At 40.8% G+C, this 27,183-nt stretch overlaps 1 protein-coding gene across 5 annotated transcripts in view; it reads left to right on the top strand.

The window, feature by feature from the left end:
* Positions 1–27,183, top strand: part of LOC124116921 — a 189,967-nt gene that overhangs the window by 131,984 nt on the left and 30,800 nt on the right. For all 5 annotated transcript variants that reach the window (XM_046478559.2, XM_048394089.1, XM_046478562.2 and 2 more), the window contains one exon: positions 6,142–6,798. In XM_046478559.2, coding sequence (XP_046334515.1) covers positions 6,177–6,798 — 622 coding nt within the window. In that variant the 5' untranslated portion in view covers positions 6,142–6,176. The remainder of the gene's footprint in view (positions 1–6,141; positions 6,799–27,183) is intronic.

Here is a 27,183-nt window from a genome sequence, read left to right as displayed (position 1 = left end):
CGTTGTTGACCTGACCTAATTTCCTGCTTTTGATTTCATGGAAGTCAGATCACATGTTAATCAGCTGAAGTTAAGTTTGTGGTAGTATTGCACAATCAACCTGCTAGCACCTCCTTACTTGCATGGATTCAAAGTCTACAGTCCTGGTGTTATCATTTGTTGATTAGTTCTTAAAGTTTTAAGGTAGAGCAACTCACATTTTAAGCCAGGGATCGACACACACATTAATTTCACAATTCACAGGTATCTGGTTTGTCACTATTTGGCTGTAATATTGTCAGTTTCAATTCACCCGCTGTTAAATGAGGTACAACATGTCGTGCTCCCTTCGGCAGAAACTGGCCTCTGTTCATCCAGCAGTGAATGGGTACCCAGTAGGATGGGATAGTTTTGTGAATGCAATCTTCCAACACTGAACAGGTAGCTCGGGTTGTATATACTCCCTAGGGAGCTGAGAATGTATTCTGATTGAACAATGGCATCCACTGAATAGGGTAACGCTTGTGTAAGGTCATGCAAATACTTTGGGCATAAATACGGCACTTTATAACATTCATTTACCATTTATTATATCAAATGGAGATAACTACAGCATAAATTAACCAACCATAAGATTTTGTCCATTTTGTCAATAAAAGCTTTACTCTATAGGGGTCTGCTGAAGTTGAAACTGACACAAGGATATTTGCAGGGAGGATTTGAATCCCATTCTCGTTAAATGGCTGATATCGTCGCTATTTTAAGATCTTGTTTGGATCCATTTTCCAAGTTTTTGATTACTCTATGAAACTCATTACCCTAGAAGCCCACATATAACCACACAATTCCTGTCCCATCATTCTGCAATTCCAGGCATTTATTGCAGTGACGTCATCATTTACCTTAATATACTGCTCAGCATTTGACAAGGATACTGAAATAGTCATAAGGTTATATAACTCAATTTTAACAATGTTAAATAGGGATTTATGTTTATTTTATCTTGAAATAAAGCAGAAATTTGTCAGTTGTAAAGCAAAGTCAAATACTATTCATGTGACAACCTACATCCACGACATCAGTTCCCACTTGGACACCTGCCTAGTAGCCTGTGGCTACTATTTTTACTTTCTGGCTTGTGAAAATGAAATCTTGGTAGCCAGAAAGGCGGGCTGAGTTCTCTACCTGAGGAGCTACAATGTAGAAACCTTTTTCCCTCATCTCAAGAAGAAATGTTCACTTGAAAAATAAGACTGATTTCTTAAAACAATAATAACACTTGTTACACAGCTGACACGATTTATTGAAATAAGACAACTTATGCCCAATCTTTTTGGACAAGAAAATATGTTCGCGAACAGTATCTGAACGTATCCCATTGTCATAAGTATCTTGTGTTTTCATTGGTGAATTTTTGTTTGTTTTTTTGTTGTTTTATGCCGCATTCAGCAATCGTCCAGCTATATGACGGCGGTCTGTAAATAATCGAGTCTGGACCAGACAATCCAGTGATTAATATCATGAGCATCGATGACTTCGCATGACATGCATCAACCAAGTCAGCGAGCCTGACTACCCGATCCTATTAGTCGCCTTTTATGACAAGCATAGTCACCTTTTACAGTAAGCATGGGTTGCTGAAGACCTATTCTACCCAGGAATCATCACGGCTCCATTGGTGAATTAATTGATATTGACTCAGATTGTAGTTCTAAACTTGTTGAAAGTTAAAATCATTTTTCTTTCACTGCTTCCAGATTTCTCATTGTATAAGTTGGGGTAAAAATGGCTACGCTAATCTGAATTTGGCTTGTGACACATTGTTTAGCCCAGCTGGCAAGTGATCATTTTACACAGCATGGACACTCAGAATGTCCCTTTGTAAAGTTGGGTAGCATAGAACACATTACGCGAAACTGTTTCCCTGTGATCTACTTTATTTCCCTATCAATATGAAATTAGCTTCAATGGTCCTTTCATTATTACCAAAATATTAACAGTGATTGGTGCGTGGGCTAAATGTGATACGGACAAGGCAGCTTAATCTCCAGTTAAGCCACTTTCGTGGTCTTAAATCTAAAGAGATTTGTCATCTTCGTCATCATGGTCGTCTGCTTCTGTGGCTGTCGCACAATGTAGTACAGACTTGCTATGTATTCGAGCGTGTCAAAGCATCTCGCGACCAGATCAACAAGCGTTGATTAGCTTGGTATTTTTCCACAAGGTTTTGGAGATTAATTAGTCATGTTTTAATGGTCTGTATTGATGGAAATGGCAGATTTGGATGTGTCCTGTCAACATGATCAATAGATTTCTACGACACCATGTCCAGTGTGTTATTGATTGTTGTGGTCAGGCTATTGAAACTTGTCCTGGATCAGTGGCATTGGGCGTGGCAAAAATCATTATATCATTGAGGGGTGAAGTAGGGCTTCATGTTCAGAATCCATAATTAGGAATCACTTTACTGACTGGGTCAACTCTTGACTGATGCTACAGTAAACGGAAAACTCTGTTGATCAGTCATAATTGTGAGAGAGAGGGAGAGGAGAGAGAGAGAAAAAGAAAGAGATATTGAGACATATATAGAGAGAAATATGAAGAGAGAGAGCTGGAGAGAGGGAGGCTTCGATGTGATGCAGGTATCAGACGTTTTCCACTTCAGTGAAACCCAGGAGCACGGGTATGGTGCTGACAAACCTAGAAACATAATCATGACGAACCGGGATTCGGACCCGCAATCATAGGTTTCTAGGACGCAACTCTGCACAGCGTATCGCGACGCCTTATAGGACTGGGCCACCCGTGCCCCCTCTCTAACACAGACATGTTAGAGTGAGTGAGTTGGGTGAGTTAACGCCGCTTTTAACAGTATTCCAGTTATATCGCGACGTGTCAGCTTCATGTGGGAGGAAAGCCTGAAGTGACGCAGGTCTTAGACGTTTACCACTTCGGTGAAACCCACAAGCACGGGTATGGTGCTGAAAAACCTAGAAACATAATCGGGGCGAACCGGGATTCGAACCCACAATCATAGGTTTCTGGCGTGCCCAAGGGACTCTGCACATCGAATCACGGCGCCTTAGACGACTGGGTCACCCGTGCCCCCAGACATGTTAGAGAAGCGGTACAGTGTTGGGATGCATTTTGACTTAGATGATGTTGAGAAAAAAAGACAAATGTCCCATGACCTAATACTGTTCTAATTGGGTTCTTGAATCAGGATCAGATTTTGCAACACAGGCTGCACACCTTGCATCCATACCTGCCTTGAAGTGAGGAGTGAACGATGTAAGCAGAAGGCTGTCCACCCAATGACCCCTGTAGAAATAAATTGAAAAATGTTAAAAATAACATTTTTTTCAACAATATATCATCTTAATTGTCAAGGCACTTTATCATCAGAAACAGTTCGCTGGCAGACGTCCACATGCTGCATGCATCTCTCTACACAGTATGGAGCCAATCAACAGTTGAGAGTGATCTCCCTTGTTTCCACCTGTTAAACAGGTGCTGCATCGATTTGATCAGCTGCACATGTAATAAATCAGGGTGGTTTTATAAAGCTTGGTAACTGTAGACTGGAAAGTAATATTTCAAAATGCCCCTTCCCACTGCAATATCCCATTTAGTAAGAAAAGCTTGTTGTGGACTGGATCAATGGGACTTCTCAAAAACACAATATCTTGGAACATTATGACTGGAAAGTAATATTTAAGATGCCACCTTCTTGTGAAATTCACCAATACGATTTCAACCCTGAATAATTTCTCAAATTCTTTGATAAAAAGTCACTGTATGTTGTTGAGTATCCTTTTAGAGTTCATTGTCTTTAATCTGTGAACATGAAACATTAAATTGAGATCAGTCATTTTTTACCGTCTTTCAAAGAGAATAAATAAGCTGTTGGCTGTTCAGTGAAGTTAGAATGTTTCAAAAGAATACTTCCATGTGAAGTACATCTGATACTTTCAGTCAGCATTTAGCAAGAAGTGGCACAGGGATTATGGAAGATTCTATACCACAAGGGATCAAACTAAGAAGAAAATTGTCTTGAATAACTTTATATAAGTTGTTTGTGATGCTGATGTGAAATTTTCTCTTCTTTATAACATGTACAAGGGAATTATGCATGAATAATTAAAGCTTATCAACACCATTTGAACTTCCATTGAAGATGATTTTCTTTAAGTTTTAAGACCATTATCTACCGTATTCCCCTTGCAGAGTTGAGAAGGGCATGTTTTGGTAGATCTACTGATTATAAAAGCTGTCTGGGGGAAGCTGTAGGGCTTCGCGCAATGTTAGACAACAAACAAACACGCACTGTACCCATGAGGGAGGTCAGATTCAGGTCCTCGGGTGTCAAGCCAACACTTTATCCAGAGGGCTTCCCTCTAGCTGGAAATAAATCTACTCAAGATTGTTTTACTGTTTTCATTCAGTGGAAAAGAGGCAACTATTCAGTTAATGAAAAGTTCATTGATTTAATTGTAATTACATGTTTTATATTTTTATTATTTGAGAAAACACTAACATAAACACATCTTGTTGGCATTGTGAGGTACCATGCTACACTTTTTTTATGTGAAAATTTGAGGCAAGATGAAATTTCTTTCTTATATAATGTTATCTTTTGAAGTTGATCAGGTATGATGTTAACGGCTTTCAAAGAGACAAATATGTAAAGTCATCAACAGAAAATTCATGATCTCATTTTTATGATAAATCTGCTTGTTTATTTTTGCAAAATATGTTCAAGCAGACTTTAAAATGCGAATATTTTGAATTTAACTCAATCTGTTTTTATTAAATTGACTTTTTTTTCTGAATTTTCAATTTAAAGCAGGCTCATTTATCAAACATGAAGAACATGTTGTCACTTTGTATTTGTACAAACATTGATTTTATTGTGATAATTGCATGTCAAGATGGGCGATATGCCTCATAACCAGAGCAACACTTTGTTGAGCACATATTGTGTATTAATTTGCTTGGATGTACTTATAGCCATGTTTAGCATGGAAAAAACCCATGTAGCCATATTTCACCTATTTCAAAATTAACATTTAGCCATGATAAACCCTTGGGAAAATAGCATATAGCCATGTTAAAAAGAACCCGGGAGAAATAACATATCAACATGTTTAACCTTGAAGAAATAACATATAGCCATGTTTAACATTGGAGAAAATAACATATAGCCATGTTTAACCTTGGAGAAAATAACACATAGCCATGTTTAACCTTGGATAAATAACATATAGCCATGTTTAACCTTGGAGAAAATAACATATAGCCATGTTTAACCTTGGATAAATAACATATAGCCATGTTTAACCTTGGAGAAAATAACATATAGCCATGTTTAACCTTGGAGAAAATAACACATAGCCATGTTTAACCTTGGAGAAAATAACATATAGCCATGTTTAACATTGGAGAAAATAACATATAGCCATGTTTAACCTTGGAGAAAATAACATATAGCCATGTTTAACATTGGAGAAAATAACATATAGCCATGTTTAACCTTGGAGAAAATAACATATAGCCATGTTTAACATTGGAGAAAATAACATATAGCCATGTTTAACCTTGGAGAAAATAACATATAGCCATGTTTAACCTTGGATAAATAACATACAGCCATGTTTAACCTCAGAGAAAATAACATATAACCAAGTTTGACTCTTGGAGAATAACATATAGCCATGTTTAACCTTGGATAAATAACATATAGCCGTGTTTGACTTTTGGAAAATAACATGGAGCCCAGGAATGTCAAGTTAGTTTAGAGGCAGATATATTTAAGCTAACTGCTCCACAAATAGTAGTAATGGTGTGTCTCCCATGGAGCCGTTACTCCATTACCGCATCAATAACTACTACGAACATCCTACATTGCAGTCTCCCTGAGTCAATAGACTACTACTGCATCACGCTAATGACTCTCTGTTCTCATGGACGAGGTTAAATTCAACTGGGTGTGGTTAATGTACTATGCTCCGATGATGAAATTGACAAATGTACAATAACATGTACCATTTCATACAGTGCTATGACCTGTGGATGTTTACCACAGCAGAGGCGTCCAACAGTCCAACAGGCATGACAACTGCAGCTATGCTATCTGACAGGCTTTAATTACTGTGTTTTCAGGTAGCGATATCGAATGGCGATTCCAAGCCCTGAGAATGAGGAGGCTACTATATGAACTGCCCATCTTGATGCTAGTCATAGCATCAGCAGCTAAACCCACGGAAATCAACGAGCTCCCGGAGAGCACTGCTAGGCAGTCACCGCTGTGGTTTCCTGACACAGACAATAGGAGGGTGAATACCACGAAGGTTGTCTCGAGCAGCCAGTCGTCGGAGCATTTCTACAATTCCGTGATTGAAGCGTTGGAGAAGATTAATGTTTTGCCCCATTCGTGTATAAAATTCGACAAAATTACACGTGAAGTGTTGCATGTGGATGAAACGGCGAGTGTTCGCACCATTGGAGTTTATCTTTATTTCCAGGAGAGTTCCCAGTGGGGAGATAATTTAGATGATAGTGTGAAAAGTTCAAGAGAGTTATCTCCCAATTCAAATTTGGATAATTCACTTAAGGAGCAAAGTGGTTCCCAACATAAAGTGCGGTGTCATTCGGAATCTAAAGTTGTGATGATGGACGCCCATTCCCTTTTGAGGCAGCAGGATGTTGCGAACGCATCCCGCAGTGCATCGGGATCGGAGTATAATAACACTGTCACCAGCGTCATCGTTGGCGCCCATAGTAACAGCGACTCCGAAAACACAGAAGGAGCGATTACAGGTAAGAATCTAAAGTCCATTTAGAGGTACAGGTATCTTTGATAGAGTTTGTGGACAGATTCGAGCACTACATAAAATCAAGGGTCCATTACCAAATTTGGTATGTGAACAATTGCATCTTCAATTGTTTTGGTTGACTTGATTTGACTTTGTCTATGATAAGCAGTTTTTATCAAGATGTGATGTATTGCTCAGTGTTTCAGAACAACTGCTCTTCTTCATTGAGTGAAAAGAGACTTTAGTATGTGTCTCTGAGTGTTCATGGGCTTGCATGTTTTTATGATGGGAGCAACTGGTGGGGTAGAGTACGCTCACCTTTTTGCAAACAGCTGGTTTGATCACTATTTGATAGTGATTCCTGAACACATGCTCGCAATATAGTCAGAATCATAATCGACTCAAGCAGAGATTTCTTATGAATATGGAAATGGTTTTGTCGATTTTATTTGCATGGTATAACAACAATTATCTTCTTCATGTTCTCTTAAACTACTTTATCAATGTCATGACATTGTTACTTTGTTAACATGTTACCCTGCAGCACATTGTTACTGTTTACATTGTATATTGTTCACCTTTCACAATGTTGCCATGTTATTACACTGCATGAGACCCGTGAAGATGCAGGGTAGAATCGGTCTTCAGCAACCCATGCTTGCGGTAAAAGCCGACTAAGCTTGTCGTTAGAGGTGACTTACTGCATCGGGTAGTCAGACTCGCTGACTTGGTTAATGCATGTCATCGCTCTTAAATGCGTGGATCGATGCACATGATGTTAATCACTGGATTATTTACAGACGGCTGTCATATAGCTGGAATATTGCTGATTGCAGTGTTAACCAACCAAACCAACCAACCAAACCTGTGATTCATCCTCAGTTATCTCCTATCTCCATTCTATTATGACATATACCCTGCACACATTCACCACCATCGTTTTGCTCTGGAAGTGGCATCACCAGACATCCATCTTTCTTATCACTAACCAAGCACAGAATTTCCATCAGTTTGGAATCAACAACCAATCAAAATGCCTCCTCTGGATGCAAGTTTGACAACAATCTACTTTCGAAGTCCAACCTCATCCAAGCGACCCCTCGAGTGTTTGAACGAATCACAGGACTCACAAAAGATGTTTTCCTGAATACATAGGCAAGGGGAGGGATTCCCTACGCTATATGACTTTCCGGTTTTATGTTTAGCATGTGTAGCAGGGCGTGGAGTCATCCCACAGATGACATCCTTACCTTGTCAGATTGCTGATGGGGTTAACCTCTTTGGTCATGTGGACAAGGCGTCCGACCTCGGATCAGACGGTCCATGGTTCGAATCCCATCACGGACAGCTACACATGCAAATGTTGAGAGGAGTACTGGTGATACGGCTGTTTGTATTTTAGTCATGATATATATGATATACCGGGGTACACTGTAATTTGATTGGACAACTAATTTTAGCATTGTTCATTCAAACCGCCCCAAAATAAAGCAAGTCCAGGGTAAATTCGTCTAGGGTATTTAGCATAAATAATTAAATAGAATCGAGATGTATTACACTGGATAATCATGGATAAGTGTTACTTCGCATATTATTACCACATTGCTATCATGTGACTGCAAGACACATTGTTACCAAATTGAACATTGTTACCATGGTACATGGTACATTGTGACCACACTGCACTTTGTGTTCCCAGTTGCATATTTTGTTACTGTGTTTCCACTTGCACATTGTTCGCATTGCACTTTGTTTCCTAATGCACAATGTTACCAAATGTACATTGTTACCACATGAGACACTGTTACCAAATGTACATTGTTACCACATGAGACACTGTTACCAAATGTACATTGTTACCACATGAGACACTGTTACCAAATGTACATTGTTACCACATGAGACACTGTTACCCATCATCAAGACCACCAATTGCAGATTCGCTAATCTGTGGAGATTGTAATTCAGATATGTCCCATCAGGTCAACATGTCACTGTACCTACAGTGTTGCCTAATTATTAATTCCAAACCTAATGCATTGCATTTGTGGATCAGCTTATTGAAAGATCCACCTTAGATAGAGTTATTAGATAGTGACTGTGATTTGAGACAAGTTAAAGACCAGATATCTTGATCAGGCATTTACACATTCACATCAGCCTTGATATTTAGAGGGGTTTGTTTATTTTTTTCCACAACAACCCCCGAACCACCATCACCACCATTTAGGAAGTGAATCCTATTTAACCAAAAGAGTTCAATAAAGTCTTGGAAATAAGTCTCCATTTTATCATGACATCTCTGAAAGTTCAATTTCAATTTGGGATTTTGGGACCTTCCTACCACTGTCAGTTTTTTTTTACGACCCTCCCCAGATCTACTCTGCTTGAACGAAAATTATGTCAATTTTTATATAAGCCTTATTTTAAGCAAAATCTTGGCTGATACCCAATTATATATACCCCGGTAGTACATGACCCTATTTTTATTAAAATTTTATCAAATATCTAACAAAAATAATATTTACAGCATATTAATTTCGAAGGATTTTCTTTGAAAGTAATGTGAAAATATTTTGACACCAACCTGAAATTTGAGTAATGAAAGGAGCAGTACTTAGTTTTGGGGGCCATCATATTCAGCAGCATTATCATCACCTTCAAGTGTGTGGTTGATTGCGTTCTTGGTTGTTATCTCCATTTACACTCATGCTCCCCTGATGATAAAGTTCTGGAGCATCCTCCTCTGTAGCCCTCATATATCTGACCTCCTCTGTAGCCCTCATATACATGACCTCCTCTGTAGCCCTCATATACATGACCTCCTCTGTAGCCCTCATATACATGACCTCCTGTGTAGCCCTCATATACATGACCTCTGTAGCCCTCATATACATGACCTCTGTAGCCCTCATATACATGACCTCCTCTGTAGCCCTCATATACATGACCTCCTGTGTAGCCCTCATATACATGACCTCCTCTGTAGCCTCATATACATGACCTCCTCTGTAGCCCTCACATCCATGACCTCCTGTGTAGCCCTCATATACATGACCTCCTCTGTAGCCCTCATATACATGACCTCCTGTGTAGCCCTCATATACATGACCTCTGTAGCCCTCATATACATGACCTCTGTAGCCCTCATATACATGACCTCCTCTGTAGCCCTCATATACATGACCTCCTGTGTAGCCCTCATATACATGACCTCCTCTGTAGCCTCATATACATGACCTCCTCTGTAGCCCTCACATCCATGACCTCCTGTGTAGCCCTCATATACATGACCTCCTCTGTAGCCCTCATATACATGACCTCCTATGTAGCCGTCATATACATGGCCTCCTATGTAGCCCTCATATACATGACCTCTGTAGCCCTCATATACATGACCTCCTGTGTAGCCCTCATATACATGACCTCCTCTTTAACCCTCATATACATGACCACCTGTGTATCCCTCATATACATGACCTCCTTTGTAGCCCTCATATACATGACCTCCTGTGTAGCCCTCATATACATGACCTCCTCTGTAGCCCTCATATACATGACCTCCTCTATAGCCCTCATATACATGACCTCCTCTGTAGCCCTCTTATACATGACCTCCTGTGTAGCCCTCCTATACATGACCTCCTGTGTAGCCCTCCTATACATGACCTCCTGTGTAGCCCTCATATACATGACCTCCTCTGTAGCCCTCATATACATGACCTCCTCTGTACCCCTCATATACATGGCCTCCTATGTAGCCCTCATATACATGACCTCCTCTGTAGCCCTCATATACATGACCTCCTGTGTAGCCCTCATATACATGACCTCCTCTGTAGCCCTCCTATACATGACCTCCTGTGTAGCCCTCATATACATGACCTCCTCTGTAGCCCTCATATACATGACCTCCTCTGTAGCCCTCATATACATGACCTCCTGTGTAGCCCTCATGTACATGACCTCCTCTGTAGCCCTCATATACATGACCTACTGTGTTGCCCTCATATACATGACCTCCTGTGTAGCCCTCCTATACATGACCTCCTGTGTAGCCCTCATATACATGACCTCCTCTGTAGCCCTCATATACATGACCTCCTCTGTACCCCTCATATACATGGCCTCCTATGTAGCCCTCATATACATGACCTCCTCTGTAGCCCTCATACACATGACCTCCTGTGTAGCCCTCCTATACATGACCTCCTGCGTAGCCCTCCTATACATGACCTCCTGTGTAGCCCTCCTATACATGACCTCCTGTGTAGCCCTCATCTACATGACCTCCTCTGTAGCCCTCATATACATGACCTCCTGTGTAGCCGTCATATACATGGCCTCCTATGTAGCCGTCATATACATGACCTCCTGTGTAGCCGTCATATACATGGCCTCCTATGTAGCCGTCATATACATGACCTCCTATGTAGCCGTCATATACATGGCCTCCTATGTAGCCGTCATATACATGACCTCCTATGTAGCCGTCATATACATGGCCTCCTATGTAGCCCTCATATACATGACCTCTGTAGCCCTCATATACATGACCTCCTATGTAGCCGTCATATACATGGCCTCCTATGTAGCCCTCATATACATGACCTCTGTAGCCCTCATATACATGACCTCCTCTGTAGCCCTCATATACATGACCCCCTCTGTTGCCCTCATATACATGACCTCTGTAGCTCTCATATACATGACCTCCTATGTAGCCCTCATATACATGACCTTCTGTGTAGCCCTCATATACATGACCTCTGTAGCCCTCATATACATGACCTCCTGTGTAGCCCTAAAATACAGGACCTCCTGTGTAGCCATCATATACATGACCTCCTGTGTAGCCCTCATATACATGACCTCTGTAGCCCTCATGTACATGACCTCCTCTGTAGCCCTCATATACATGACCTACTGTGTAGCCCTCATATACATGACCTCCTTTGTAGCCCTCATATACATGACAACCTCTGTAGCCCTCATATACATGACCTCCTGTGTTGCCCTCATATACATGATCTCCCCTGTACCCCTCATATACATGACCTCCTCTGTAGCCCTCATATACATGACCTCCTCTGTAGCCCTCATATACATGACCTCCTCTGTAGCCCTCATATACATGACCTCCTCTGTAGCCCTCATATACATGACCTCCTGTGTAGCCCTCATATACATGACCTCTGTAGCCCTCATATACATGACCTCCTGTATAGCCCTCATATACATGTCCTCTTCTGTAGCCCTCATATACATGTCCTCCTCTGTAGCCCTCATATACATGACCTCTGTAGCCCTCATATACATGACCTCCTCTGTAGCCCTCATATACATGACCTCTTCTGTAGCCCTCTTATACATGACCTCCTGTGTAGCCCTCATATACATGTCCTCCTCTGTAGCCCTCATATACATGACAACCTCTGTAGCCCTCATATACATGACCTCTGTAGCCCTCATATACATGACCTCCTCTAGCCCTCATATATATAACAACCTCTGTAGCCCTCATATACATGACCTCCTATGTAGCCCTCATATACATGACCTCCTCTAGTCCTCATATACATGACCTCCTCAGTGGTGGGCAGAGAGTGGAAGGTCGGTGGTTCGATCCCCGGCCACGTCACACCAAATGACATTAAAAGATGGTACTTGTTGTTTCTGCCTGGCTGATGCTCTGCATTTAAAGGCTAAAACAAGGACTGGTCAGCTCCATGTCAGTCTACGGTGTCTGACTTGGGTATCCATGTTAAACTGCAGCATGGTATGTCAGTAGGCTAGCACTATAATACAGGCATCAGTCGCTATATAACTACAGTGATCTCGAACGTGATGTGAAACCCCATTTCAACTCACCCTTGTGTACTAATTTCAGAGGGGAACAAGAGTTGTGTCCCTTAGACGTGTCAGAATCCACTGACCATTGGTTTGAATTCCAGACTCACCTTCATTATTCCTTTGTCTGTCAGTGCATATCACACCTGTCAAGTTAGTCAGACATAATTCTGGGTTCAAATCCAGAATTGCCCTAAATATGTTCCTTGGGTTGTCAGCACCGTACACATGCTCATGGTTTCCCCCAAAGTACCGTTACTAAACATGTGCCTTCATTCCTTTGGACTTTTCTTGAAGTAAACTGACATACAGACTATCATGCAATACTGTGGTGTTAAACCCAGCTCACTTCATACTTGAATCTTTTATCTGTGCCATAAAAACAACCAAGATGGTGATGTCAGAAAATACTTGTAATTATCATCGATCACATGGAACTGTAACAATGAATGCCTTTCCCGTAAGAATTCTCTTAAGCGCATGTAATCCCACAGTTTCCACTTGAGGAAATAATTCACTGCAGTGTTAGAAATAAATCAAACCTGTTGCTGATCAGGTGGACTGATAGTTCTACGAAAGTACCACGTACCAGTAAATATCTCCAGCCTACAGCAAGGGAGCAACCATTTGATTTACTGGGGAAGGGGCCAGGAGTTTGGTTTGAGATCAGATTATTTTGGATAATGTTTAGGTGCTCATTTATTTTGCTCGAACATAAATAATTAAAAATGGACTGTATTCTTTAGACACTTAAATATAGTCTGCAAGCAAACAGTAAATTCCCTTTTTTCATACAATTCAAGGCATATCTAAGGAATAAAATCAGTAAAACGGGTTTGATTATGCCGGCTTCCTTTCCTGAAAATCAAATGGTTGCCACAAGTCAGCAGGCAAATATTATCTCACATTTCAAAACTGTAAGAACACACCATCCCCTTTTCAGTCTTGATGTAGAATCGCATTCATCTCCTCTGATTCAAATGACAATTGTGAATATTACGATCAAAATTCATATGACTATATTACTAACGCGTTGGTGCGTGACATTGCTTATGAATAATTTGCATACAATGAGTGAGTGAGTGAGTGAGTGAGTTGGGTTTAACACCGCTTTTAACAGTATTCCAGTTATATCACGGCGTGTCAGCTTAATGTGGGAGGAAAGCCCGAAGTGATGCAGGTCTCAGACGTTTACCACTTCGGTGAAACCCACGAGCACGGGTATGGTGCTGACAAACCTAGAAACAATCGGGGCGAACCAGGATTCGAACCCACAATCATAGGTTTTCTGAACTCTGCACAGCGAATCCTGGCGCCTTAGACGACTGGGCCACCCGTGCCCCTGGTGCAGTAATGAAACCATCTACAGCATGAACTCCATGCGTCACGGTCCACCGCAGTCCTCTGTTCAATGGAATATTAATGTGAATATTTATAATGCACCAAATCCACGCCGTAAAGAGTGCTCAAAGTGTCACATTATTACCCTGGTCAATGGATCACAATTTGCAGTCTCAGCTCCCTAGGGACGATACATGAATTCTTCTGCACGCAAAATGCTCTCCTGTCCGAATACACAGTCTGCTTAGTAGTTTGCAATTATGGTTTAAGCTGAGGGGTAAGCAGAACCTCATATTGATATTGGTTGGTTGGTTGGTTTGTTGTTTTACGCCGCACTCAGCAATATTCCAGCTATATGACGGACCAGACAATCCAGTGATTGACATCATGAACATTGTTCCACGCAGTTGGGATCGATGACATGCATCAACCAAGTCATCTTGATGTTGGAGGGGACTTTGCTATTGTACCCCACTCCTCAAGTTCCAACAGGGGATTCATGGAATACTTATAGGTCAAGTGGACATGACTCCTGTGAATGTGAAGCTCTTGTGAGACTGATGACAAAGACGTAAGCGGGGATCTAGTTTGACCCAGAATCATATTATTATTATATCACCAAATAAATTTGTTGTAGTGTTGTAATTCTCTTGGTATACCCAATCAAATATCAAACTTACAAGTATTTGAATGTCTTCAAAGATTCTGTACAGCACATTGCAGGGCCCAGACAACTGAGAGGGCAGTGTTCGAAACTAGCGCCTGCCCGTAGGCCTATGGCAGGTAGATCTTGTGTTCAGCCCAAAGGTTTAAATGGGTAGGGGGCACAGTTTTGCAGGGTCTGCAGCTTCTGAGTGAGTGAATGAGTATGGTTTTATGCCGCTTTTAGCAATATTCCAGCAATATCATGGCAGGGGTCACCAGAAATGGGCTTCACACATTGTACCCATGTCAGGAATCGAACCCGGGTCTTCGGCGTGATGAGCAAACGCTTTATCCACTAGGCTACCCGACCGCCCCTGCAGCTTCTGAAGGCTGTGAGTCCAGGTGGCAGCCTAGTCTGTCTTACAGACTCTGATACAAATGTATATCAAATACAGCCCATGCAAGTCTATAATGTTTGGCAAGTCTAGATTACTGCAGTATCTGAAAATGAAGAGAGTCACTGAGCTCCCTTTTATTATATTTTTATTAAGATAACTGAACAACTGTTTTCTTTGTACCATATGTTCATTTCAGTGACTAGATGTAAGTCTAGTGGCCGTCTTGCAATTTGTTTTATTTCAAACACTGTTACATAATCAAAACCAAACCCCAATATCTACGCTTTAAACCACTAGGTGCGTTATGACCATTGTTGAGACTGGTTTGGGACCCACGTGGTGCATGTCGGTTGGCGCCCCCTGTCTGGAGGCAATGTGGACTTGAGGATTCTGGTCTCCCAAACTTGGCAAATGCCCCACAGGATAACATGCCGTGATGTTTAGACTCGGTAATAATATTGCCACTCTTGTATGAGAGATACATGAATGGGAAGAATTGCATTTAGAATTGGTGGAATTGTGTTGGCTCCTAAAATACCGCTTTGGCTACGAGCAAAATAACATGGAAGCCAGGTGGCTCCCATCCTTGAATATCCAGCGTATTATATCTCCTTTCTATTTTGGTAAATAGCCTGGACCCATTGTCCGCTACATCTTTGCTCTGAACCTGCATTCAAATTTCCCTCATCAGTTTGTGAAATTCAGAAATGTGAAATTCCCTCATCAGTTTGTGAAATTCAGAAATGTGAAATTCCCTCATCAGTTTGTGAAATTCCCTCATCACTCATCAGTTTGTGAAATTCCCTCATCACTCATCAGTTTGTGAAATTCAGAAATGTGAATTCCCTCATCAGTTTGTGAAATTCCCTCATCACTCATCAGTTTGTGAAATTCCCTCATCACTCATCAGTTTGTGAAATTCAGAAATGTGAATTCCCTCATCAGTTTGTGAAATTCAGAAATGTGAATTCCCTCATCAGTTTGTGAAATTCCCTCATCACTCATCAGTTTGTGAAATTCCCTCATCACTCATCAGTTTGTGAAATTCAGAAATGTGAATTCCCTCATCAGTTTGTGAAATTCCCTCATCAGTTTGTGAAATTCCCTCATCAGTTTATGAAATTTTATGGGAAGTAAGAGACAACAGTGATGGAGTTGGTGAAGTCACTTCTGAAATGAGACAATGGTGGTGAATAGGTCCGGTGTATTTATCAATATTGAATGGACAAAAGTACACTAATTAATCAAGGATGGGTAGTTCCCTACTAAAGAAATCCAATTTTCAAGTCGACCGGTATATCACATAGCAAGCACTTGTGAGGTGGGTTTATCGCACTGCTACAGGGATGTGGGTGCCTATGTTGGTGCATGCATGCGTGAGTAATTACAGTTTTATAATGCAAGACCACTGAGATACCATGCTTCAGGTTTTACATGGATACCGCACTTAGACACAATATACTACCTCCGAGCCGACCAGTCCTTGTTTTAGCCCCTAAATGCCAAGCACCAAGCAGGGCAACAAGAAGTACCATCTTTTAACGTCTTTTGGGGATCAAACCACCGACCTTCCACTCTCCAGGCAGGTGCTCTATCTACTAGACCATGGAGGCGGTAGACAGCTTGTGAGACTTATTAACATTCACCACAATTTGAAAGAAAAATATACTCGAAAAACAGTTCATAAAGTTTCAATCACAAGGCAGGTTTTCAGTGATTGGAGAGTTCACGCAACCATTGATAATTAATATCTGAAGAGACAAAACGATTGAAAAGAAAATCACGTTTAATGAGACTGTTTCCATGAAAACGCAAGCAGAGGGTCCAGAAGGTTGTTGCACAGCATGTGTAATGATGTAAGATTCTAGACGTCTCCTGCAAAAAGTCATCAAAGAAATGATGAATGATCTGCTGTTTAAGACGTCAAATTCTCAAGTCATTTATCACAGTGAATAAGATAAATGTGTAATAAACCCACTTAATTGTCTTCAATATTTGAGTGACATCCATCAAGACATCTATAGCTATGATTTCTTCATAAATATGTTCAAAGCATCTTGAAATAGAAGCAATGAATGAGGCAAGTCAATATTTGTACCGAATATCATCACTGTATTCTTGGCTTTCTAATAAGATTTCAACCATGAGACATTATTGGAGAAATGAGTGTCTGAATATTGATATTCCAGCATTCCATATGGAGTAATTTGTTTGTCTAAAAGTTGCAGTCATTAAACATTTAACTGGCGCTGGCTTTTCTGGTGTGTTTTACGCCAGTAACTTGTATTTCACAAAGCCTGTACTTGCAGATATTTAGTAGCTGCTGTGATTTTTTTATTTGCAATCAGGGAATGATTATTGAGTTGTCAAACAAAACCTGATAGCCAGTATGCAAATATTATTTTCCACAATCTTTAGATAACAATATTTATTATCTATCATTCAGTGGAAAATGATTTCCATATATGACCAAGCTTTTTCATTACTTGAATAGCAGACATATTTTGATGGACGCAACTCTCAATGAAACTACTTTTAAAATATTTCATTCAAATTCTTTCTCATCACTGAAATAGAGATTGCTCCATCAGTTGATCTCAGATACTATTTGCCTTACAATGAGTTGTTTCAAAACATATCTGACGAGTGAAGGTGAGTTAGATATATTTTGAAACGAGTTGTAAGGTAAATAGTACATGACCATATCTGTGGATTATCAAGGCAGTAAGGATAATGCAAAGTAGATATCATCAAAGAACATTGATTAAACACTATAAAACCACAATGTTTTTACATTCAACAGAACCACGAGAAACTTATCAATGACTCACAATCAGGAAAGTAGTCTGTCTGGAGTAGCCAATTACGGATCTGGACATGTTTGATACAGGGGGGTAATAGGGCTGGGATGAGTCTAAATTTACTACCCGGGTACCCACCCCCTTATTACCCGACCCTACCCGGGTACCCAGCCCCCCGATTACCCGACCCTAACCGGGATTTTATAGGCGTTATTCTATTTCTTGTCGAGGGGAGATAAATAATGATACAGTAAAAATCTCTTAAAACTAGAAATATTGACTCGTAGCATTCATATTCTGCTCACAAGGATTTACTATCAGCAGCCAAAAGAAAAGCTTAAGTCAGAAGGAATGGGAACATAGTCAGAAAGAAATGCAAACATTAGTGACTTGTCATGTAAGCATAGAGTTCAAGATAATTTTGGCCATTAAACAATATATCACGTGACGAACCACGGGTCCGGGTAGTCCTGTGGGTACCTGGGTCCTCCTCAGTACCAACCTGACCCGAGTACCCGAGTTACCCGTCCCAGCCCTAGTGTGTTATTTACAAAACACTGCAAATTTTAAGTCTGTCATAATTTCATTATATATTTTTATTTGTAGTATTGTCATTTGTATGATTTAGATGGATATATTATATCAAAAGATTGCCATGTCACTGATAATACATATATACTTGTATATAAACACATGACAGTCGAACAATATTTTTTATTTTTTTATCTGTATTGTATTTTTTATTTTTTTATTTATGGAATCAAATATGACATGTTATATAAGATGATAAATAATACAAATGCATAATATTATACTTCAATGACTAAATATAGAATTCATAATGAATAATGAATGGTGCATATTATTCCTGACCTTTCCCGTTGGTCGCCTCTAACGACAAGCATGGGTTGCTGAAGACCTAAGGAGATGGTGATGTCACTGTTGAAGTTGAAGCTCTGTTGATGAATGGATCCAGGGGATTTATCAGAATAAAATGGAGATATGACACATAGGATCATCAAGGATGTATAATATCTAATTTATCATCCTTCAATAAATGTAAGTTATTTGGGGGCCTAAGGATTGATTAACTCTTTGTTACAAAGTGCCACTATGTGACAGAGCTGTGTGATATATTGCACTTGTTGCAACTAATGTCGATTTTGCTGCCTATGAAATGTAAGTGTACATGTAAAAAAATGATTAATAACGTTTTCTGAATCTAATATACTTTTTGTCATCAAATGTGTACATAATTAAGAGTTAACTTTAAAAAATGTACACAGTCCAAGTTGAGACTGGCATGACATCACTGTGTAAGTCCAGATTCAGACTGGCATGACATCACTGTGTAAGTCCAAGTAGAGACTGGCATGACATCACTTAGTAAGTCCAAGTTGAGACTGGCATGACATCACTTAGTAAGTCCAAGTTGAGACTGGCATGACATCACTGTGTAAATCCAGATTCAGACTGGCATGACGTCACTTAGTAAGTCAAAGTTGAGACTGGCATGACGTCACTGTGTAAGTCCAAGTTGAGACTGGCATGACATCACTGTGTAAGTCCAAGTTGAGACTGGCATGACATCACTGTGTAAGTCCATGTTGAGACTGGCATGACATCACTGTGTAAGTCCAGATTCAGACTGGCATGACGTCACTTAGTAAGTCCAAGTTGAGACTGGCATGACGTCGTTGTGTAAATCCAGATTCAGACTGGCATGACGTCACTTAGTAAGTCAAAGTTGAGACTGGCATGACGTCACTGTGTAAGTCCAAGCTGAGACTGGCATGACATCACTTAGTAAGTCCAAGTTGAGACTGGCATGACATCACTGTGTAAATCCAGATTCAGACTGGCATGACGTCACTTAGTAAGTCCAAGTTGAGACTGGCATGACGTCACTGTGTAAATCCAGATTCAGACTGGCATGACGTCACTTAGTAAGTCAAAGTTGAGACTGGCATGACGTCACTGTGTAAGTCCAAGTTGAGACTGGCATGACATCACTGTGTAAGTCCAAGTTGAGCCTGGCATGACATCACTGTGTAAGTCCAAGTTGAGACTGGCATGACATCACTGTGTAAGTCCAGATTCAGACTGGCATGACGTCACTTAGTAAGTCCAAGTTGAGACTGGCATGACGTCACTGTGTAAGTCCAAGTTGAGACTGGCATGACATCACTGTGTAAGTCCAGGTTGAGACTGGCATGACATCACTGTGTAAATCCAGGTTCAGACTGACATGACATCACTGTGTAAGTCCAGGTTGAGACTGGCATGACATCACTGTGTAAGTCCAAGTTGAGACTGGCATGACATCACTTAGTAAGTCCAGGTTGAGACTGGCATGACATCACTGTGTAAATCTAGGTTCAGACAGGCATGACATCACTGTGTAAATCCAAGTTGAGACTGGCATGACATCACCGTGTAAGTCCAAGTTGAGACTGGCATGACATCACTGTGGAAATCTAAGTTGAGACTGACATGACATCACTGTGTAAGTCCATGTTGAGACTGACATGACATCACTGTGTAAGTCCATGTTGAGACTGGCATGACATCACTGTGTAAGTCCAGATTCAGACTGGCATGATGTCACTTAGTAAGTCCAAGTTGAGACTGGCATGACATCACTGTGTAAGTCCAGGTTGAGACTGGCATGACATCACTGTGGAAATCCAAGTTGAGACTGGCATGACATCACTGTGGAAATCCAGGTTCAGACTGACATGACATCACTGTGTAAGTCCAGGTTGAGACTGGCATGACATCACTGTGTAAGTCCAAGTTGAGACTGGTATGACATCACTGTGTAAGTCAAGGTTGAGACTGGCATGACGTCACTGTGTAAATCCAGGTTCAGACAGGCATGACATCACTGTTGTGTAAATCCAGGTTGAGACTGGCATGACATCACTGTGTAAGTCCAAGTTGAGACTGGCATGACATCACCGTGTAAGTCCAAGTTAAGACTGGCATGACATCACTGTGGAAATCCAAGTTGAGACTGGCATGACATCACTGTGTAAGTCCATGTTCAGACTGGCATGACATCACTGTGTAAGTCCATGTTGAGACTGGCATGACATCACTGTGTAAGTCCATGTTCAGACTGGCATGACGTCACTGTGTAAGTCCATGTTCAGACTGGCATGACATCACTGTGTAAATCCAAGTTGAGACTGGCATGACATCACTGTGTAAGTCCAGGTTGAGACTGGCACGACATCACTGTGTAAGTCCAGGTTGAGACTGGCATGACATCACTGTGTAAGTCCATGTTCAGACTGGCATGACATCACTGTGTAAGTCCATGTTGAGACTGGCATGACATCACTGTGTAAATCCAAGTTGAGACAGGCATGACATCACTGTGTAAATCCAGGTTCAGACTGGCATGACATCACTGTGTAAGTCCAAGTAGAGACTGGCATGACATCACTGTGTAAATCCAAGTTGAGACTGGCATGACATCACTGTGTAAGTCCAAGTTGAGACTGGCATGACATCACTGTGTAAATCAAAGTTGAGACTGGCATATTATCTCAGACATCACTGTGTAAGTCCAAGTTGAGACTGGCATGACATCACTGTGTAAATCCAAGTTGAGACTGGCATGACATCACTGTGTAAGTCCATGTTCAGACTGGCATGACATCACTGTGTAAGTCCATGTTCAGACTTGCATGACATCACTGTGTAAGTCCAAGTGGAGACTGGCATGACATCACTGTGTAAATCCAAGTTGAGACTGGCATGACATCACTGTGTAAGTCCAAGTTGAGACTGGCATGACATCACTGTGTAAGTCCAAGTTGAGACTGGCATGATTCACTGTGTAAGTCTTAGTTGAGACTGGCATGACGTCACTGTGTAAATCCAGGTTGAGACTGGCATGACATCACTGTGTAAATCCAAGTAGAGACTGGCATGACATCACATTGTAAGTCCAGGTTGAGACTGGCATGACATCACTGTGTAAGTCCAAGTAGAGACTGGCATGACATCACTGTGTAAGTCCAAGTAGAGACTGGCATGACATCACTGTGTAAGTCCAAGTTGAGACTGGCATGACACCACTGTGTAAGTCCAGGTTGAGACTGGCATGACATCACTGTGTAAGTCAATGTTGAGACTGGCATGACGTCACTGTGTAAGTCCAGGTTGAGACTGGCATGACATCACTGTGTAAGTCCAAGTTGAGACTGGCATGACATCACTGTGTAAGTCCAAGTTGAGACTGGCATGACATCACTGTGGAATTCAATACAATAAATAACATCACATGCTTCAGTGACAACTGAACCCACCTGGTAAACAGACTGAAAAAACACAATTTAAAAGAAGTCGCTCTGACAAATATAGATATTTATATATTTAACTGATATCCATTTTGCAAAGCTGATTGGCAAATGTTGTTCAAATTCGGCTTTGAAAAAAAAATACATATCAAGAAAACATACTGAGTGAAAAGTCAGAAAGATTTCCGGGATCCAGTGACATTTAATGTATTCAACCAATCAGATTACAGCACATTCTCCAAATCCTTACAATTGACAACTAACCTACTCAACCAAATCACTCTGCAGGAAGTTACTGATAACGGAGAAGTAGATCGTGATGTTACTTCCTGGTTGGTAGGTGGTAACACTTAATGTAATGATAAAGCTATTTAGGACTATTTGTTTTGTTCTTCCAAATTTGTATGAATATGTTGCTATGTGTGCAGTGTTGGTTTCATTCGGCCTATCATATTCATGATAATCAAGCAGTTTAGCCTACTGGTATTTTTTCATCCAAAACTGGTGTCCACAGACAGACAATACTTTATTAATGTCTCACTTCTGTACATCAATAAAACAACTTTGTACAAATAAACATTGATAGATTGTATAGCTTTCATTAGAATCATGAGAGATAATGAAATTATCATAAAATTTGTACAGATATGCTATAAGGATGATACAGTAAAATGTTATCCATCTAAAAGATGGTTTTTACGATTAAGAATTAAAAAGCAGACTTTGGTAAGTATAAAACACACATTGGCATAACTGAATATAAAACAAAGATTGTCAATATCAGTATATTTGTTAAAGAGAGTTTCGCTGTCATTACAATGAAAACACTTTCTATTTTGGACAGGTATACCCTCATACCGACTGGTTTCCTCTCAAATAGGAGCCATGCCACACCTGACCTTGGCTAGTACTGATCATGATAATCTTCAGTGTGAAAGTTTCCGAAGTTGAGAAACAGGATATTGTCATTGCAGTGAACATAACACTTGATATTTCACTGCAGTAAACATAACACTTGATATTTCACAGCAGTGAACATAACACTTTGACAGAACTATTGTCATACAAGAGTTACCTCCCCTTAAATTGTCTCCCTTTGTCGTAATTGAATAGCCTGTAGACAAACTGCATGTTGACGTTCTTTTTATGTTAGGTCCACATTGACAAGGCAAAATAATGATAGACAGTCGTTTATAGAGTAAATATCGCTTCATGGCATTTGTTATTCTGTTGAAAATGTTTCCTTATAAACTGTAAATTTCTCATTTAACTCATCAATCGAGAATGTTCATTTCGCAAAGCCCCATTTTTGTTACTTGACCAGCGTGTATTCTTTCACTTCCAACAGCGGTCTCCTAGTTTTCAAGAATACTTTTTGTTAAAGTTGATTTTGTATATAATGTATGATAAAGAATTTTCGTGACCCCAAATATTTTTTAGATACTTTTTCTGAATTTTAAGATTTTCGAAACACGAAACTACTTTTTAAGTCACAAATACAAGGGGTGGTGAACTGTCCCTGTGTGTTAGGTCGGGAGAATTTATGTTTCAAGGTTTTAAATTTGTAATGAAATTTTAATTTTCCAGTAGACAACTACACAAAAAGTATATAATAAAAAGGAAATTCCATGTGTCGAGTGAAATATCATGATATTGTTTCTGGGCATGTTATTTAAAACACAGTCTTCTGTCCCATATACTTGCTTGTAACATCGGTACACTCCCAATTTATTAAGCCCATTTCGACCCTCTTCCTTTCTTAACATATCATGACAATGGGTAACATCGTCATTCATATACCATTGTTCTACCTGCGTACACAATTATTTTTGAAAAACACTTCAAGCAATGTCTCCCGGTAGTTATCACTCCAGTGAATTGCATCACAATGCTTTGCAGGTCATTGTCATATCATCAGTGTCATGACTTCACAATCAAATGACATCACTTATCTCTCAGCCATTGAAGCTGATAATTTGTAGGGGCCCGTTGCAAGCCCGAATCGCTAAGAGTTTGCAAATTAATCGCTCATCCCGGGGTCTGCAACATCTCAAAGTGCTTGTGCACTCTTCCAATATGGCGGCGTAGCAACCGCTTGGTTGCCTTGCCCCAATGAAGAACGTAATAGAAGAGGCTCGATGACGAACCGATGAAATTTATGACTACTTTGAAGATGTGGAGCAGACTGAGGATGATGGGGTGTTAGCTGTCTTTGCTCATTTCCCTGTTTATTCGGTTCTTGTTCCGCTGTCAAACTCATCAAATTTTGGTTTGAGGAGGTAGCGACGTCAGTCAGTGATTGGTACAATTGCAACCGGCTGAAAGTTGGCACCCAGTTGTAAGGCGAATCGCTGTACATCACTTGCAAGTGATTGGCGCTTTGCAACACACCCCAGTTTTCACACTCAAGGCCTTTGTTGTTTCTGTTTTCAAACTGAAAAGATTTTGGAGATATATAGAATCTCCCCCTTGTGCCTTTGATATGAAACTATGAACACTCATTTATAAAAGTTGAAAACCATTTGGCAAGCTTTGGAAACTTTTATCGACTCGTGTTGACTCTTGGATGAGACTATTTTTGTTGTATGCACAACTGCTTGTGTTTTGGAGGAAAGTTTTCATTCTCCAGAAATAAGAAAAAAGTGCTTTGGGGGGTCCATTTTTCATTTTATGAGGATCTGTGAAAACTAAAAACCACTGGTTTTTAAAAGTGTCCCACTTGACATGGACGATATAGCCTTTAGGCTTTTTACATCTATCTACGGTTTTGACACAAAATCAAATCAGACCAATTTGTTTAACAGTACAAAAGTGCATGTCAAACTGTGTAGAACTGTCCTCTTCAATTGAATTCAGTCTCATGTTTGTGAATGATCTTATAAAGTCAAAGGTCGCAGTGGAGACCTTGTCATGAGCAAGACGTGGATACTTTTTTTTTAGTGATGTAGTGTTTAAGTTATCGATAAGTGGCCATATTTCACCGTATGTAGGTCACTGTGACGTTCGCCTTTCTAAGTGCACCTGGTACAGACGACCTTGGATGGAGAGGATGTAATAGCTTGGTCCTGTAATAGTTTTGGTTTCAAGTAATAACAAACAGTATTCTAGTTCATTTACGCTTGTTACTGCCAGAGCCACTTCTCATCTGTAACACTGATGTAGAAACTGTGACCCCAGAGGATTATGATCCCATCACCTTCACCCAGAAATGGTTCTCAGCTACTTACACATGTGTGAATAATTGTGAACTTAAAAGGGGGCTCAAGCTCAGTCAATTGGCTGTCCTAGCTTGTTTGATTCAAGTTCCATTATATGGATATAACGCGAACCCGATATGAAATTGTATGATTACACCTCATTCTTAATAGAATCACTCCATATATTATTTTGCATAGTTGCGTCCCTTGGGCATGCCAGAAACCTATGATTATTACCAATCCTCAGCCTCTATTATGTCATTGCCAAATTGCTTTATTTTGGCTGCAATCACACTATAACTAAAACACCAGATTTTCATCAAAAGTCCCCTTCACTGTCAACAATACATTATTTGTTGTCACCACAATAGCTTAAAGCAGCTCACAGCTTTGCCATGGTGAGAAAACCTCACTTCTCAGTCTTGTTTTCTCCAGCACTTTGGTATTTACGCTGTAGACAAGCTTGTTTTCAGTACTTTTGAAGTAATGTAGTAATACCACTAAATTAGAAAGTCGTACCCAGTTGTAGGTTTATTGTTATGTAAGAATTTAGCTGGGTGGTGTTGTGAATCCGGCTTGGCGTCATCGGCCTGCCTGCCATGTGGAAGAATTATGGTCAGTTTATGATTTGGGGATCCTCATGGTTCTTGCTGGAAGTGCTGTGATGTGAGATGTACAGAGGAATATACCCCGGTAGTTGTTACCAATGTGTCTCCCACTCTAAGTCGACCTGCACCAAGATGACAGACTCCATCAAGAAGGCGAAGTCCATTGTCTCTGCCATACCTCTCATCCTGCTGTCACCCAAACCCACAACTCTGAAGATGTTGACAAGAACAGGCTCAGCAGAATCCCCTGGCTTAGAGGCCGCATGGGTGACAGGCTCCAGACTAGCCTGGTCTGTCATCATCCAAAAGTCAATCCGGATGCTGGATGGGGCACGGATGCTGTATGGGGCACACGGATGCTGTATGGGGCACACGGATGCTGTATGGGGCACGGATGCTGTATGGGGCACGGATGCTGTATGGGGCACACGGATGCTGTATGGGGCACACGGATGCTGTATGGGGCACGGATGCTGGATGGGGCACGGATGCTGTGTGCCCGATGCTGTATGGGGCACACGGCAAGACAACAACAGGGAGTAGCCATGGTTGCAGCAGCTGTACCTAGTCAAAACTCCTGACCACCTAGATCTCCATGTGGCAATTAAGATCATCTTGGCGTGAGCCGTTAGCTTCTGGGACATTCCAAAGACACCTTCCCAGCCTCAGCTGACCCCTTTAGTGTCTCTGTCAGTATGGGGGAAGAATTGTTTTCTGAACAGAAGTTGTCCAGGGAGTCTCTATTTAACACTTGCTCGACTGTGTTATCGACCAAGCTTGAACATCTCAAACGGCATCAAGAACAGACTCAGAAGACCCCCCTCGGCCAAGAGGTTGCATCAGGCAGTCACAGAAACCTATGATAGTGGGCTCGAATCCTGGTTTGGCCCAATTATGTTCCTAAGTTTGTCAGCACCATACCCATGCTCATGGGTTTCACCGAAGTGGTTACCATCTGAGACCTGGATGGATCACTTCGGGCTTAAATACTCCCACATTAAGCTGACTCTCAGTGATAGAACTGAATTAAACCTAACTAACTAACTCACTTAGGGTATTCCTTGAAACTCAGGTATTCCTCAGATTAATATATATTTCAAATCTACATAGTTAATATAAAAACATATACTTTTATTTCTTCCTGCTACATTGCAGCAGGGGCGGTTGGGTAGCCTAGTGGTTAAAGCGTTCGCTCATCACGCTGAAGACCCGGGTTCGATTCCCGACATGGGTACAATG

Source organism: Haliotis rufescens, unplaced genomic scaffold (assembly GCF_023055435.1).
Source record: "Haliotis rufescens isolate VD_foot unplaced genomic scaffold, xgHalRufe1.0.p SCAF_13, whole genome shotgun sequence".
In the NCBI taxonomy this organism is placed as follows: Eukaryota; Metazoa; Mollusca; class Gastropoda; order Lepetellida; family Haliotidae; genus Haliotis; species Haliotis rufescens.
The sequence above is the reverse complement of the archived record's forward strand: the minus strand, read 5'-3'. Positions and strand labels throughout refer to the sequence as shown.